Source organism: Aegilops tauschii, chromosome 7 (genome assembly GCF_002575655.3).
Source record: "Aegilops tauschii subsp. strangulata cultivar AL8/78 chromosome 7, Aet v6.0, whole genome shotgun sequence".
Lineage (NCBI taxonomy): Eukaryota > Viridiplantae > Streptophyta > Magnoliopsida > Poales > Poaceae > Aegilops > Aegilops tauschii.
In genome coordinates, this window is record NC_053041.3 from 65,380,431 (window position 1) to 65,398,420 (window position 17,990).

The 17,990-nt window shown below is 41.9% G+C and overlaps 1 protein-coding gene and 1 long non-coding RNA gene across 3 annotated transcripts; both read left to right on the forward strand.

The window, feature by feature from the left end:
- Positions 1–4,122: 4,122 nt before the first annotated feature.
- On the forward strand, positions 4,123–9,758 carry LOC109733084 (very-long-chain aldehyde decarbonylase GL1-7-like). The gene is made up of 10 exons (XM_020292285.2): positions 4,123–4,182; positions 5,186–5,409; positions 5,537–5,769; positions 7,022–7,241; positions 7,427–7,808; positions 7,885–7,992; positions 8,513–8,713; positions 8,826–8,924; positions 9,258–9,428; positions 9,606–9,758. Exons 1-10 carry the CDS (start codon positions 4,123–4,125, stop codon positions 9,756–9,758), a joined length of 1,851 nt encoding a protein of 616 aa, XP_020147874.1.
- A 3,780-nt stretch (positions 9,759–13,538) lies between these two features.
- Positions 13,539–17,297, forward strand: LOC120968341 (uncharacterized). Of its 2 annotated transcripts, XR_005762765.3 has the most exons (3): positions 13,539–14,926; positions 15,807–15,899; positions 16,581–17,297. It is a non-coding gene; the product is annotated as an uncharacterized lncRNA (long non-coding RNA). The 2 variants fall into 2 exon arrangements; XR_005762764.3 differs by having other exon boundaries at positions 13,575–15,899.
- The last annotated feature ends 693 nt before the right edge of the window (positions 17,298–17,990 follow it).

A 17,990-nucleotide genomic window follows, 5' to 3' on the forward strand; every position in this document is an offset into this window, starting at 1 on the left:
GATACCTTGTCATCTTGTATGTTACTAGATCTTAGGATTATAATTGTCCATCAAATTGCTTCTCGCGGAAGAATCTCTTCATCAAATTGAGAGCTTGTTGTTTACTTTTTGGGATCGGGTTCCACTATGAAAATATAACTGAAGAAGAACCAAAAATATCACATGCTATTATTTTTCTTTCCTGTGAAGTGGATCGTTAATCCTTTGCTCATATTGCTTTAGGAAAATGGCGCCACCACCACCACCACCATGTCGACTGTGCAAGTCAAGGTGCGCCAGCAGCCTTGCAACTGGCAACCTGTTCGGCGTCTACTTCCAGCCGAGTTTTCGTCATGCGGCGGTAAGAAATTAGATGAAATGTAACAACTATTTTATTTTTAGTGTTGGCATTACTGCATTGTGTCATTTTTGCTTTTTTTACACAGATCGTCCCATGCAATGTGAGGTTGAAATTCAACAACCTGACAGGAGACACTGTGACATTTGAGGCTCCTAGGGGCCATACACTATGGAGGTCGAGAAAGGACGCAATATGTCGCAGATTGGAGGAGATGGATGGGCCCATTTCCTCGCCCGCATGCGTCTTACTGGTGGTGAGTTGATCAGCTTCACCTTCAGAGCAGAAAGACCCAAGCTGGCTGTCATTTATATCAACCTGGTGGAAGATGATGAAGATGATGAAGATGATGAAGATAATGAGGACCCACTGGATGAAGATGATGAGAACCCACTTCATGAAGCCATCATAGCTCAAAGAATGAGGCTCAGCGAGGAGGAGGTGTGCAACCTATGGGACATAATTCCGCCACGTGATGACTTTGTCGGGGTGCAATTCGTGACCCGCCTGACAAGTACCATGGTCGATCGGCATGAAATGGTATGTTATACTGACTGTAGTAATTTGATGATATATATATGCTTTATTGTTATACTTACAAATGCAAATTATCCGATGATATGCTTAGTGTAGAGTCAAATGATATGCTGTGTGGAATCTAGTCGATGATATGCTTTAGTGTAGAGTCTGATCACATGCTTATTGGTGTAGAATCCAAGGAACTATTAATAGTGTAGATAATCCATATATACTTATTAGTAGAATTAATGCTTAATTAGTACAAATGTGTAGTACTGTATCTTTTGGTAGTGTAGAAATCTATACTTAATAGAAATATATTTGCAAGAGTATGTGCGAGGCTATTTATTAATTGATATGTTTTTCTTATTCAGAAATTGTCAAAGAACTTATCTGTGAGTTGTGGTATCGAGCCTGATGAAGAAGGCTCAGCTGGACTACGCCTTACCGCAAGGGACTCCGTCACCACATGTACTTACCGCATGGACACAGACGGTCGCACACACTTAAACTCGGTTGGGCGGAAGAGATTCCTCGTTGGCAAGAATCTTCGTGTTGGACAGGCCATCCTAATTACTATCAGGAACACCCACCGCCCAGGCTTGAGGATGATGATCGTCGTCGATATCATCTAGAACTACATATGTGTGTGTGGCTATATCATCTAGAACTACATATGATGATCGTCGTCGATATCATGTAGAACTACATATGATGATCGTCATTGATATCATCTAGAACTACATATGATGATTGTCGTCGATATCACCTAGTACTGCTTGAGGATGCATGTTGAGTATATATGAAATTGTTATCTAGTACTCCCTCCGTTCCAAATTACTGGTCGTGGTTTTAGTTCAAATTTGAACTAAAACCACGATGAGTAATTTGGAACCGAGGGAGTACTACCTAGTACCTATAATGCTTTATGAAATTGATATCTAGTAGTATCTAGTATCTGGAAATTGCAATTTATTGAAGTTGAAACAGGGTAGGAAGCCAGGGGAAATGATGAAAGATATAGCAGTAGCGCGGCTAGGAAATCACTACAGCTAATTAATAGTAGCGCGTTCCGGAAAAGCGCTGCTGATATAGTCAATAGTGGTAGCGCGTGTACAGACCGCGCTACTACTAACAGTTAGCTATAGCGCCGTAGTAGTAGCGCGGCTGCCCGCGTTGTTGATAGCCTCAAAACCCGTGCTACTACTAGGGTTTTCCCTAGTAGTGTAGATTCAATAAATTCTAGGGTCTTTGGGGAAGAAGGCTATATCTACATCTAAAACCGGATCGTAGGTATGTCACTTCCTTTGACATGGATCCCTTTGTCGTGAGGTGCCGGAGGAACGCCACCAACGTGATACCCGAGGAGCAATCGACATTCGCTTGTGCGGAGTAGAGATCTCGGGCCATGGGGGAGACATCCTCCTCCTAGGGTGGTGCCACTATGATGTAACACAATGCGTTCCGGTTCATTGGAGCCTCCTAGTATTTAGTTGGGGGATGCAAAGCTCTCCTTCGTCGAGGGCACTCATCCCAAAAGCTCATCGCCGGTTGAGGTATGAGATTCTGGATTGTTGTGTGACAAGAGGCATTGTTATACACATGCAACTTGCCAAAGTCATCATACGGAAAACTCCGACACTTGAACTTGAAGATTTGTTCCCTAGCAAAGAAAGTAGTGAGGATTCATCTCTCCGCACCGTCGGGGACGAAGTGCAGGGAACCAAGGGAGAGATCCCGTCCCGATGAGAAGCCACTGGTATTCTGGGTTGGAGTGGCCATCTCCATCCGATCGACGGACCCGAGCGCACCGTCTCTACTGGCGCGTCAACAGTCGGTGGCTCTCCGAGAGGAGGTAACACCTTACTACAGCAATTTGTGGTTAGATTGCCCAAGTACTCACCGGCGATCAGGAGGATTACTAGAGAGATCGGTTTCTTGGGTTACAAGCACTCTGGCTGACGACTGAGAGGAAGAAAATGGAGGTAGGTGAGAACTCTAACTCTATGATGATATAGCATATGTTTTATCACTTCGTACCCTCCATAGAATGCCTTATATATTCGGTAAGGCTAGGGTTACATCAGCTGGACCGACCCAAGGTGGGTTGGCCACATCTGTAGCCCCGTGCCCATTAGATATCTTTCCCAAGCTCCATAGGGTGGCGCAATGGTCGTCTTGAGTATTCGGCTTGGGTGGTTAGCTTGGCCCGGTGAAAGGGCTCTACCAGGGGTCTCAGGTTTCCAATGGTCATATGCTCGTCACCTTGCGAGGGCCGGACACGATACACGCGCAGTAGGTAGAAGCAGCAATGATAGCGATGTAGCACGGGCGGGGGCACGCCGGTATAGAGTAGGACACCGCTAGAGGCGGTGTTAGCCATGGCCAATCTAGGCATGCTAATATCGAACACGAGCATGGCGAGTCCAGTAGTGGCCATGCCAAGCATGCAGAGCCAATTCTTGTTGTAGTTCGTTGTCGTTGAGTACCAGCCTGGCTCCAATGTCGCGTTTTCAATACATCGAGCTCGACAACACCATTGTCTCCATGCAAAAGCTAGTTTTGGGGCTTTTAGAAAACTCGGTCGTACTTATCCATGATTTAGATAGATAACCCAAACTTGTTCTTTGGGGGTTACAACCGAAATCACGTTTATGTAAACCTTGTTACCTAGAATCTCTCAATCCAAACATCCTCTAAAGATGCAATCGCACAAAATCACATAATTTGGTTTCCTACATTCCAACTCTTACAAATTATCACATAAAATGGGTCTCATTATTTTCGTATAGAACAATTATATGCACTTATACTTTCTAAACTTTGTACATGCATGGGTTGCTGAGTAGTAAACCAAATCGGAGATAAAAATATTCACTTAAGTAACACAAATGCCACCAGCATAGCAACAACATGTTTTATGCGATCAAACGTCGTAAAAAGCATGTTTTTCATGACTTGGATTTGAGTACTTCTGTCCAGAGTGTACCCTGGAAGGTCAAGCCACTGAAAAATACAGTTGGGGAAGTGGATACTGTGAATAAATGAAGACTGGTAATGGAAAAGCAAACACGCATGGGCACATGAAAAAAAGGAGTGCACATGGAAAAGAAGACTTCTTACCAGAATATTGTGAAACCGTATTGTAATATCGAGCCGTCCATGCATATATAAATTCAACCGGAGCTTCAAGTTCTTACCAGAGCTTGCTTGCTGAAGTAGCTGCTTACCTTGGAAGAGAGAAAATTCATCGCTCATCCATCACCATGGCAACAAGGCCGGGCCCTTTGACCGAATGGCCATGGCATTGGATGGGCAGCTTCAAGGTATGTTATATTTTGTCTCTCTGATATTAGTTGTGGGTTCCGAAAGGTAGGACGTGACGTTTTATTTTATCTATCTAAATTCATGTTCATATATTGAGTAACATCCTCTCTCTCTCTAGAATATATATCCTTCAGAAAAGGTAACATTAAATTAAAGAAAGTTTTATATGCATCGTAATGTCAAGTGGAACCGGAATTACATGAAGAGTTGCATGTTGCAGCGAACACTTGTGTTATCAATTAATTATAATTACTTGTATTTTAAATTGCAAATAGAGTATTAAATTCTAGCATAAGCGTTCCAGTCTCATCTTGCCAATTCACCGAGTACTTTTCAGTTTTCACATGTTCCAGAAATGTTGCTTCAAGAAAACGATGAAAGTAAACAGTAGTGCTCCCTCCGATCCAAAATAAGTGTCGTGGTTTTAGTTCAAATTTCTATTTATTTTTTTATTTTTTTTATGAGGTACTCCCTCAGTGTCAAGATGTAAGACGGTATTTGAGTCTCAATCTAATCCAAAAAAAAGCCTTACATTTTGATACAGAGGAAGTACCATTCTATTTTGCACTGACTAATTTTAGAAAACACAAGAAATAGAGAGGAAAGGGACCTTTGACAAATTCCTGGCTTCTTTGCACTGTGGATAGCAACCTGAGTACAATAACATATGCGCCTGTAAAATCTCTGATAGCAGCAATCAAATCATACAGATGTATGTATTGCTGGGCAGCTCAAGTCCTTCTCATGAAACCTTGAACTGTCTTTGTTCCTTGGCCTTGCGATCCTAATATGAATTGCCTGCAGTAGCTTTATTTTTCAAGTAGAATGACATACACAAACCTCCTTTTCACTTCAAAACCAAGACATTTGCAAACTTAAAGCCACGGCAACTTTGAAACGGTCACAGATCTAATTGCCACATGCTATACGCCGCTGATTAACTCCCAATTTCCCATTCATCAATGTCACATGATATTCTAACCATGCACCGCTCATATGTAGTACCTGGTCCTGGCGCCCGCGGCGTTGCACACTGCGCACAGTGTGGTCACCAAGGGATGGGGAGACATGAACCTAGTATACGCCGCCATGTTACCAGCTCTGCTTCTGAGGTTGTTCCACAACCAGATCTGGATCAGCTTGTCTCGCCACCAGACCGCACGGAGGAAGCACATCATTGTTGACCGCAGCCTTGAATTCGACCAGGTCGACCGGGAGAGATCCTGGTAAGTGATATATATTCACAGCCTGCTATATATTCACTTCTAGTTCTATCACACTCAAATTACCTGAAATCTAAAAGATGATATGTTGCGTGTAATGCTAATAAGTTATCCTTACCATTCTGTACAGGGATGACCAGGCCATCCTTGCTACGCTGTTTTTCTACGTGGCCTATGCGGCCATCCCGAGTGTCAGACTCATGCCAATGTGGGAAACAAAGGGAGCTATCGCCATTGCGTTGCTTCACGTAGGACCTGTTGAGTTTATCTACTACTGGTTCCACAGAGCGCTGCACCACCATTTCCTCTACTCCCGCTACCACTCCCACCACCATGCCTCCATCGTCACAGAGCCTATAACAGGTAAGTAACCTCATTCAGGGATGAGAGGGTTAATACAACGATGCACAACGCCACCAAGTTATTCACAAACAAGGATCGCACAAAAAAAATCATTTCATTACTAGTGGCATTAAGTTCACAAGTGCCTAGATTATGGTTGCTTCGGGTAACAAATCATTGTGTTAAGTTCACAAACAAGGATCGCACAAAAAAATCATTTCATTACTAGTGGCATTAAGTTCACAAGTGTCTAGATTATACTTGCTTCGGGTTGAGTTCACAAGTTTCTAGATTTCTAAACATTGTACACAATACAGATTCACGTTTAAGATTTAAACTGTGCTAAGAAGAAACAAAAAATGCGAAAAAAGGAAAAGAAAGAGTCAAACTATGTCATGAATGAAATGCGGCAGCACTAAAAATCCATGATATATGCATGTTGCATGGTACAGAGACTCTGATGTTCAAATCGGACGGATGTTAGTTGACCAGGCTAGCAAATCCAATGGCTAAAACAATTCGGATGACGTGGAAGCACACATGTACAGAAAAATAGCAATTAATGACTTGTAGTGTGGTTTGTCTGTAAAAGATATATACATATTGCAACCAATTTGACCAATTTGTGTTCTAAAACTGCCAAAAACCACTAGACTTTTTTTATGGAAATGCTAAAAATATGATGTCAGATTTTTACGCATGGGAAATGAAACATTTTTTATGTCGAATTACCATATTGAAAGCACATCAATTCCCTTCAGCGAGCATGACAAATCCTGGAAAAAAACTGAACATGCCAGGAGTTGCCATGCTTGCTGAAGGATATTGCCAGGCTCGTGTCACGTAATTTGCCAAAAAAAGTTCAATTTGGCATGTTTAAAAAACTGACATCAGACCTTTTTAAGATAATAACCACTAGATATAAATGACATCTGAAAGCATCTGTACATGCATCAAAGTCCCGTTGGTTGGAGTTACAATATCCATTCTGATTCCACGAGTATAAGAAATTCAAAGCATAGATATGTCCAAAATAAAAAATAGAAGAATCAGGATAACATTCTGAGACCAAAAATACTATTCAGAAATGAGGTGTTTACCATCTTGGTCCTTCCAAAAATAATCTAGTTCAGATTTCTCTACATGTTCTATTGCTTAACAAATCTCTAAGTGATTGCTGCGTTAACAATTAGTGTTGTGTTTTGCATAAAGCATCTTGATTTGGTATATATGAAGGTTTAAATCTAATGAAATTTTACCATATGATTGGCAGCTGTCATCCATCCATTTGTTGAAACCATAGCTTACTTCCTGTTATTTTCGATCCCCATGCTGATACCAATTTATATGGGATATGGTTCTGTCTTGGGTGTTGTCCTATACCTGGCTTACAACGACTTCATAAATAATATGGGACACTGCAATTTTGAGATGCTCCCAAAGTGGATCTTCCAACGTTTCCCTCCTCTCAAGTATCTCATGTACACTCCATCGTAAGTATAGCATTTTAAGTTCAACCTTGCAATCATGTTAGTGCTGAGACTTTAGGTCCATTATGTTCTTACTCAAATTTTACCAGTGGATAATGCAAACATGAACAAATAGTTGAAATCTTTAGACATAGCTTCATAAAACCACAAACCAAATTATTCAAAGGTATTTTCCATTTCCCCCATAGGTATCATTCTCTCCATCATACAAAGTTTCGTACAAACTACTCATTGGCTATGCCAATCTATGACTACATATTCAACACCATGGACAAGTCAACTGACGAGTTGTATGAGAGAACACTGATTGGAACAGAGGAAACACCAGATGTTGTTCACTTGACGCATATGACCACCTTGCAGTCGACTTATCATCTAAGGGTTGCGATTGCCTCTGTAGCCTCTCGGCCCTCAGATAACCATGTATGGTATATGTGGATGATATGGCCAATGGCATGGCTATCAATGGTACTGGCATGGGTTTATGGATCATCTGCGTTTGTCGTCGAAAGTCTCAAGCTGAAGAAGATCATGATGCAAACATGGGTGATACCAAGATACAACTTCCAGGTAATGGATTTTCCACGTTACATGAATCCTGTACCTTCATAGTGTTGCAAATTGATAGGATTTTCTCCATCTGCAGTACAGCCTGATTAGGGAGAGGGAATCCATTAATAGGTTAATTGAGCAGGCAATATCAGATGCGGATCGAAGAGGGGTCAAAGTGCTCAGTCTTGGACTTTTCAATCAGGCATGTTGACAAAAAATTTCTTTCTTACCACCACCTTTTTCACTTTGATTGAGATTTTGATGAATTTCACTGAATAACAATAATTTTAGTAGACACAAATTTTTTTACATTTCGATCAAAATATTTCAGTCATTTTAGTTGTACACAAGAATACAAATATTTTCAAAATATTCAGTTTTTCTAATTTCGAGTGAACATCTCGGTCCTTTGGCCGTAATACAAACCGATATCATTGAAATTCAGTAATTCTGGTAGGTGCTGAAATATTTCTCAAAGTGAAGTTAAAACCACGTGCTAAACACACTCTTCATACATTCTTCCACGTGACACCTAACTTCTGATCGGGTCACAAAACATTCAGAAATGTTGGCAAAAAACTATGTAAGGACAACCTTTTGATTAGTCCAACCAGTTTGTGGAACTAATACGGTTTTGACTAGAAGTGCTACAAGAGTCAGATGCACTTTTTGCACACAGATGATTAGCGCAAATATATTAACCCTCACATTCTTGGTCCCAGGAAAGACAACTCAATGGAAGTGGTGAATTATTTACACAAAAATATCCAAAATTGAGAGTTCGACTTGTTGACGGAAGTGGCTTAGCAACAGCAGTTGTTCTCAAGAGCATCCCTTTAGATACAAAGCGGGTGTTTCTCTGTGGAGGCGGTTCTAAGGTAGCACATGCCACAGCTACAGCTTTATGCGAGAGAGGTGTCCAGGTACCTAACTTTCACCTTGCTACTTTGTTGATTTCGTTTAGTAGCTCACTTTTTGTATGAGTTGGTCCCATTTCTTGAAAGAATGACTATAAATATACGCAATTTTGTGTAGGTAATCATGAACCAAAAGAAGGAATATGACATGCTGAAATTGCGAGTTGCAGAGAGCAGCACTGCCTATCTGAAATTCTCCAGTGATGAGATACCTCAGGTAAATTGAAAGTTATACAGAAAAAGGAATGAAAACCCTCAAGAAGCTTTCTAGCTAGGGTGCATATATGGTAAGTGGAGTATATGTAATTAAGTATAACTACTAGAGATATTAGACAATACAGTGAATGCTTATAAAAAATTGCTACTCCCCCCCCACCCCCCCACCCCCGTCTTTTTGTTTTACGGAAAACAATAGCAAACATTAAGCTATAGTGTCATCTACCAGCAAATGACAACGATTAGACTGTAAACCCATGTAGCTACCATAGTAGGAAGAAAAGAAACACTCTGATAAGAAATATATTCAATAATTACTTCTTCATTGCTACAGATCTGGATAGGAGATATCATAGATGATAAGCAACAAATGGGGGCACCAAGAGGAGCAACATTTATTCCTACATCACAGTTTCCCTTTAAGAAGATACGCAAGGATTGCACTTACTTGAGTAGCCCTGCAATGAGGATCCCAGAGGCAATGCAGAACGTCCATACCTGTGAGGTGCTAGCAGTATATATGTTCTCATTGCCTTTTTGCGAAAATAGATGATCTCATTGCCTGATTATGTAAATTTTGTGATAGCGAAATAGGACATTTGACATACACAGATTCTTATCCAAGATTAGAATAGATAATCTGATAGATACTAATATGTGTTGCTACTCCCTTTATGAATAGAATTGGCTTCCAAGAAGGGTCATGAGCGCATGGCGCATTGCTGGAATGGTACATGCACTAGAAGGTTGGGGCATCCATGAGTGTGGAGATGATATGATGGACATCGAGCAAGTTTGGTCGGCAGCTATTAAGCATGGATTCATTCCTCTGTAAAAATCTTGATTCTTCTGAATCCTCCCATATATGTTACACGATAATGTTGAGCTGCAGTGTTATGGAGTGTCAGATATGCTTATTGGCTTAGTAGGTTCAATGGGCAGACATGTATTTGGGTAGAAAGCCCTAAAGATGGTATCAATAGCAAAAACTTATGAGTGCATGAAATGTATGAATCGCCAACTCACAGAAACTCATTAAAGCATGTTACCATTATCAGTGACATTCAGATTCGAACTTTAAATGGCCATGGAATAAGGCAATTCAAAGAGAGATCCAACACACTTCGGGTTTTTTCTATCAGCATTGGTCTTTCTTCTGGATTTGGGCAGTAAGAAGTAATTTTATCGCCCCACGCCCGAACCTCCCGGATACCACAAAACTGTGAACCTTGTTGGGCATTGGTGTTGTCGTCATCGATTCTGCAAGATTGAAAGAGTAGCTAGTCGAGATTAGACACTACTGGAAAAGTCAACTACGCCTACCAGATTCGCTGGAAGAGGCCCCGAACTCCGATCTAGAACGTTCGACTCAGATCGAGGTTCGAATTAGTTCAGTTCGATTGGAAATCGCTGCCCGATTCACCGAACTCAAATCAATCTCAAGTTTTCTCCCCATTTGTGGATTTCAATTGAACCCAAAAAAGGAATCCATGTATCATCTATTACAGGCTAGACGTTGTTGCAGCTATCCTCGATTGCCAAGGCTGCCCACATGACGACGGCGTGGGGACATGGTTGCCTGAGCATCGCAGCTCCTGTTGTGCATCGTTGATACATGCCTGGAGGCTCCTCTCCTGCTTCCCCCAGGGCACGAGCACCACGCGAGTGAGCAGGAAGGGATGGGGTGTGCAATAAGGTCGAGACGAACTAGCATAAGAACGGAGGAAAGTTGTTGTTTTACATAGTACAATTAAAATTGCTCACATACACAAGAATCAAGTCACCCCTATGAACACATGCACACACACCCTAAATCTATGAGCATCTTCGAGAGACCGAGTCAATATAGCATCTTGAGATTTTACTAAGTCACCATCGGCGCCTCGTAGTTGATGGAACGTCTTCTCCAGCTGAACGGACATTGCCGGAAGCCTGAAATAAATTCAGGAATAATACAAGCACCAATGTCAAATCTAAGATTTAAACTCTGATGGAATGAGGATACCACTGTCCTTCTAACCATCCAACACATGTTGATTTGAAATGGAGGAAAGATGTTGTGCGGGAAGCGAGGTAGAAGAAGATGTGCGTGTGACCGTGTGTGGCGGCTGGCATCAAAGGACCGGCTAAGACGTCTGGACAAGAAGAGAGCAACTAGTTAACGATCGCTCCTTCGGGAGCCTCCCAACAATCACTTGGGGCTGGGCTGAGAGCACGCCAGCCGCCATGTGTGGCGCTCTTGGGGTTTCCTCCGGATTTTTTTTGGCACGCGTATCTGTCTTTTTAGACGAGGTTTTTTGGGTTTTTTCACCTGTTTGGTTTTCCACTGACCTTTCTTAGGTTTTGTATGAAATAAATTGAAATATTTTTTTGCGAGAAAACACGTGTTCCTATATTGTCCTTTCGCGAGAGGCATGGTTTTGCTTTCGTGAGATGCACGGTCGTGCCTCTCGGAAATGGAAAAAATGAGAGGCACGGTTTTGCTTCCGTGAGAGACACGGTTTTGCTTTCGCGGGAGGCACGGCCGTGCCTCTCGGAAACGAAAAAAACATGTTTTTACCTTCCGCAAGAGGAACGGTTTTGCTTTCGCGAGAGGCACGGCCATGCCTCTTGGAAACGGAAAAAACATGTTTTTTCGCAAGAGGCACGGTTTTGCTTCCGGGAGAGGCACGGTTTGCTTTCATGACGGGCACAGCCGTGCCTCTCGAAAACAGAAAAAAAAATGTGTTTTCTTTTTCTTTTCCTTCTGCGAGAGGCACGGTTTTGCTTCCGCGAGAGGCATGGCTGATATGTCTCCAATGTATCTATAAATTTTTTTATTGTTACATGCTATTAGTATTAATCTTGGATGTTTTATATGCAATTATATGTTATTTTATATCACTTTCTGAGACTAACCTATTAACCCAGTGCGTAGTGCCAGTTGCTGTTTTTCGCCTGTTTTTTGGTTTTCCTGGAAATCAGTACAAAACAGAGTCCAAATGCTATGAAATTTTTTGACGATTTTTTCTGGAGAAAAGGGACCCTAGAAGCTTCGGGAGGAGACCAGAAAAAAACCGAGGAGACGGCAAAGCAACAGGGCGCGCCCTGGGGGCGCCCTGTTACCTTGTGGACCCATCAAGACTCCGTCTGACCTAATTCCACCTCTATAAATTCTCTAAAAACAGGAAACCAAAAGAGAGCAACCCAAAACACTTTTTGTGTCGCCGCAAGTTTCTATTCTCCCATGATCCCATATGGAGGCCTTTTTCGGTACTCTGCCGAAAGGGGAATCGATCACGGAGGGCTTCTACATTATCCTTGTTGCCCTTGTGATGATGCATGAGTAGTTCACCACAGACCTACGGGTCCATAGCTAGTAGCTAGATGACTTCTTCTCTCTCTTCGATATTCTTGGAGTTCTATCCTCCTCGATGTTCTTGGAGTTCTATCCGATATAATCTTCTTTTGTGGTTTGTTTGTTGCGATCCGATGAATTCTGGGTTGATGATCTGAATATTTATGAGAAGTAATTGAGTCTTTTCTGAACTTTATTATGCATGTGTTATAGCTATGTATTTCTCTTCGATCTATCTGTTTTGTTTGGCCAACTAGATTGATTTATCTTTAGTGGAAGAGGTGCTTTGTGATGGGTTCAATCTTCGGTGCTCTATATCCCAGTGATAGAAGGGGACAAGACACATATTTGTATTGTTGCCATTAAGGATAATACGACGGAGTTTATTCACATTGATTAGGTTTACTTTGTCTATATCATGTCATCTTGCTTAAGGCGTTACTCTGTTTTATACTTAATATCATCGATGCATGCTGCATAGCGGTCGATTGGTGGAGTAATAGTAGTAGATGCTGGCAAGAGTCAGTCTACTTGTCTCGGACGTGATGCCTATATACATGATCATTGTCTTGAATCGTCATACTATTTTCTTTTCTATCAATTGGCCAACAGTAATTTGTTGACCCATCATATGCTATGTGCTCGAGAGAGAAGTCTAGTGAAAACTATGGCCCCCGGTCTACATTTATCATATATATAAACTCAAAATTTATTTGCCGCAATTTTCTATTTTCTTTATTTTATCTTTGTAATTTATCTACCTACCACTACAAGATTTAATCATTCCAAGTAACAGCCAAGGGGATTGATGATAACCCGCAAGTATCACTACACCACTGTAGAGTTTAAGTGACACACTTCTGTGGGGAAAGGCTCATTAATCCCTACAAGAAATCAGTCGGCGTAGCTCCGAAGCTTGGCCTCAAATCATCGACAAGTCTGCACAATAGTTGGCCAATTATGTGTCGGCGATCACTTAGCGCCCATGTATCTGTCGGCAACCATATATCAACTTATCATCTGTTGGCAGATGTCTAGGCCTAACAGATTTACAGTCGGCATAGGTAGGTGTATGGACACAAATTAAGTGTCGGCGTAGATAGGGTGTACGTGCACAAATTAAATGTCGGCGTATGTGTACACGTGTCAAGCAGGGAAGCCTCGAAACAATTGAGGCTGACATAGGCGCGAGAACAGGACTTGGCGGCGGTCGGGCAAATTTTTGGGCTGCGCGGCGGCCCAATTTTGACTTAACCCTCGAAATCCAGTACCCAACCCAAATACATCCCCGTTCCATCCCCACTTCCCTACCGCCGCCGTCGCACTCCATCCCCGCCGCCCTGCCGGCGCTCCACCACCTATGTCCCCGCCGCCCTCCCGTCGCCCTGCTCGTGCTCCAGCGTCACCCTCGTCCTTGCTGCCATCGTCCTCACGCTTCCCCCCACCCCATCGACACATGTTCCCTACCACCGCTCCGGGGTCGCAGCCGCCGATAGACCGACCCCGAGATCCTCCCGTCCACCACCCCCAACCCCATTCCACGTCCCCGTGTCCCCGACCCCATCCCCTCCTTCCTTCCTTGGAGTCACAGCCGCCGACAGCTCCGTCCGCCGTCGCCTTCACCGAGCACGCCCAACCCCCCCTCCCCCAATTTGTTGTCTTTGTTCTTGTTCTTCCCTGTGTCTCGAGTAGATCGAACTGCTAGGTTGCTGCAACTTGAGAGTTGTACTGTTGGTAGTTACTGTCGAGTGGTTTGGACATGTTGCTGATCTAAAGCATAACCTGATCCCTGCTCACTTAATCAGCTCCTTTTTGTTTAAGAAGAGTGTAGTATTATGAAGGTTACTAGTTGGATCCGTATAGTACAGAGAAGCAAAGAATTCATACCTTGTCAATGTTTCTAATTCTTTGGCCTGATCGATGGCTAGAGGGACATGGTACTTTAGTTCCTGAATTCCAAGCTTGCAAATTTCTGAATTCTAGGTCTGCATCGGCATGATGAGTTAATCAGATATATGCGTAACCAGCTATACTGATGCTATTGCTATAATAAATAATAATTCTGGAGTAACACTTCTTTTTGTAGCTAGCATGTAGGCTACAAGCTCTCGTTGATGCTATAGATGGTCGGGTCGGTTTCAATTTTTTGGGAGAAAATTAGATTCCAACCTAGTTTATAGCAGGTTTGATAAATATATAACTCACTATAAAAAAGTCAGTTGCACAGTCATAGGACTGAAGTGAAATATTCTCATTGAAAAAATTTGCAACTGTAAATTATCAAATTGCAAATGCAGAATGAGATAATCGTAAGCTTATTAGCACTGCACACTCCGCGTTTTATAAATATTGTTGGATTGTCAAGTATGCAGTAGGGGATACATTTTTTTAACGGGCTGCCTATAATGCCAACATGTCTAGGTAAATAACATGTTCCTTTCCGTTCTTTTTTTTCCAGATGAGATAGAAGATAGATATATTTATGTGTCAGATACTACTGTCTAACTATTTGTGGTAATAAGTATTGGTGTTAAGTAGAATCTCCATTTGTGTTACCATCACAGGACCATTAAACAGTCATATGCGAGCCATATATTTGATATTAAGCAAGTTGTCTGAGGATGTTCACTACCCACCTAATTTGAGCTCCCCGTTTCCATATGCAGGTAAATCCTAGAATTTTCACCACTTTTTAGTTCTAATTTTACCACTCTGCTTCTTGCTTTCTTAAATGGGGTGCCTTCTCATAATACCTTTCTTGCTTTGAAGAATACAACATTTAGCATGTTTTTTCTAAAAACAAGTCACAACACCATTTAGAATGTCACAACTGAGAATGCTGGGATATATTAACATGTGCAGCTAGACATTCCCTTGGCATTCGTGATATTTATAGCTGGATTCACCCTGCAGATATGGCATAATTATTTCTCTTCCTCACTTCTTTCACTTCAAAATATCCAGGCCTTGGTTTCCCTAGGTACCCTGTCGCTGTTTCTGTTGGGTATATGATAATTCCACAGGTGCCATATAGTAATGTTGTGAACTATGGACCTAATGGGTATGCTGGTGGTGGTGGTGGCAGGTACCAAAACAACAAGATTCGTGTCTGGTGTCCTGCTTGTTGGAGGGGAGCTGATGTAGCATCGATCACTAATAGGCTAGGCTATTAATTCTAACATGTCTGTTTAAAATGCAGAAGATGGATAGTTAGTGGTTTGAGCAGATTTATAACTAATTGTAGCCTATCAACCCCATTCTGACTAAGCAGCAGGAGGATAATAACTTGAATTATAATAATGACGATCTAGTTCAAGAATAAGGCAGTACTTAAATCTTAATAATCTCCGTACATGGTGCTTTTATGAGATATTCGTGTTTATTTTGGTGATGGCCTAATATTACCTGAACATCATTTGTGCATTTGAAAAGTTCATCCATTAAACTTACCAAGGACATAACTTGCAGTCCCTTGGCCTACTTTCTAATTTGATTTATGGTCAGCCGAGTTATCTATATTATTAAACATAGTTTTCATTTTTACAGGGTGGTTGATAAATGTCTTCACATTTTTCAGAGCAACATGTAGTGGAAGAAGCAGCCTATGAAGTGGAATAGTTTGCATAAGAAATAGGCAATGTGAGTATGTTTTGCGTCTTGTATATAAGAAATAGGCATAAGAAATAGCATCACTAGATAACCTTTTGTGTCTTATATATAGAACTGAACTCCACATACTGCAGTTTTAAAATTAAAAGTATGAAATCACATGATGTAATCTGATGCTCATATACATTGCTTAGTAGTTAGCATATATGTAAGACATGCTTGCAGTCCCTTGGCCTACTTTCTAATTAGTTTGGTGTTAACACTTTGATGGTCACAATCTAAAGATGACATGGCATATACAGAACTTCACATACTGCAGTTTTTTGGGTTTGAAGCTGTACATTTTAATTCTAGTTCATCAGATAAAATACGACCACAATTGTTTTTCACATTTATTTTCAAACTTTGAAGTGCACAAAATCATTGGGGTGAATATATGAGAATTTGACCATTTATTTTCACCCACACATTTATGTTTGCAGTCCCATTCAGTTTGAACATATGAGAATTTGACCGAAAGCCTCAAGATATCTAAGACAATTTCCTCCATATTATTAATAACTTTTATGAATCCACTTTGGAATAAAACATTTGATACATGTCTGTCTTAATTAGGTGTCAATACAAAATTATATTTGCACTTATGTTAGATATTAACTGAGCATATTTTCATTAGACTCTTATCATTAAGATCGTGTGGAATATTTTCAGGTACTCAGCCACCTTCCTCCCTACACGTTTACGGCAACCACCACCATCCCCTTCCCTCACCTCTAGGCTCCCCTGCCCTTTTCTCTCCCCACCGGCCCGATCTAGTCCCTGCGGCGTCGGTCTGGTCGATGCAGGTTGCTGCAGGGAGCGAGCGACGACCCCTTCGTTGGTGTGCTGAACTGCGGGGATGCACAGAGCCACCACCGGGGATGCGCCGTGCTGGGACGCTGCAGTCCTTCGTCGCCACGAGCCACGCACCCGTCGCCTACGCAGTCGGATTCTCCACCGACCACAAAAAAAACAGGATTCTTCGTCGACCCCGACAGGCTTTGAGTCGCTCGCCCCACCAGGTCCCCCTTCCTCTCTACTTTCAATTTTTTTTGAGGTTGTCTTCAGGTTTGTCCATGCGCAGGAAATGTTGAGCACGGGTTGAGGCGAGATATCGGTGGATAATGTTCTATCTCTGATGATGTCGGCGGCGTTGGCCGGATCTGCGTCCAGAAATCCACGGAATGACCACGCCCTTGATAGAATTAGCATAGGGTGTTTTTATTTTTAGTTTCTTGTGTTTTGCTAGTCCTTGACAAATGTATTGTCCGGAAATATCTGTACTTTTAAGTTTTTCTTTTTCATGTAATTTTGTGTGCCGTGTGTATGTATGTATTGCCTTTATTTAATGATATGAGCATATATCTTCTGGAAAATTTATACTGGTTAGATTTGCGTTTTTAGGGGTGGCTCAGAGTTTGCGTGGATGAGGAGAAATGAGATGGGTTAATTCCCGAGATTGAAACTAGTGGGCCTTGGATAGACCTAAAATTTAACGGGCCAAAATTCTTGTAGGGCCGATTACTTCATGGGCCGCCACGTCACATCAATGTCAGCTTTTGATGTGGCACACAAGTTAATGCCGTTATGAGCATGTCTATTAAACATTTCCATGACGGTTAAGAATCCGTCATGCAGTGTGCGGTGGTCAAATTATGACGCGATATACATGACGGATTTTTTGCCTTCCATGATGGTTATGCACATGTTTCAAACTGTCATGTATTAACGAAATTCTTGTAGTGAAATCAAAGCAGTATCCAATTGTTGTTTTGGTTGTACACCATCTTATCAACAATTAATCTGTTGGGAAAAACATTGAAACAGACAAACTGTCGACAAAGGTACACCTCTAGCCATGCAGAGAAAGTGTCGGCAGAAGTACACCCGTAGCTAGACAAACCATGTGTCGACAATGCTAAAGACCTTCCTAGACAGACCAAGTGTCGGCATAAGTAGGGTGTATGTTGACTTACCATCTGTTGGCATAGGTAGGGTGTACACAGACAGACCATGTGTCGGCGTATGTAGGGTGTACACAGACAAACCATGTGTCGGCGTATGTAGGGTGTACACAGACAT

What these genes read in the sequence shown, in the direction of transcription:
- LOC109733084 (XM_020292285.2), top strand. Translation starts at nt 4,123, where the DNA reads ATGGCAACAAGGCCGGGCCCTTTGACCGAATGGCCATGGCATTGGATG. An exon ending in ATTGGATGGGCAGCTTCAAG is followed by an intron (nt 4,183 to 5,185) that starts GTATGTTATATT and finishes GCTCATATGTAG; the next exon opens with TACCTGGTCCTGGCGCCCGC. An exon ending in GTCGACCGGGAGAGATCCTG is followed by an intron (nt 5,410 to 5,536) that starts GTAAGTGATATA and finishes CATTCTGTACAG; the next exon opens with GGATGACCAGGCCATCCTTG.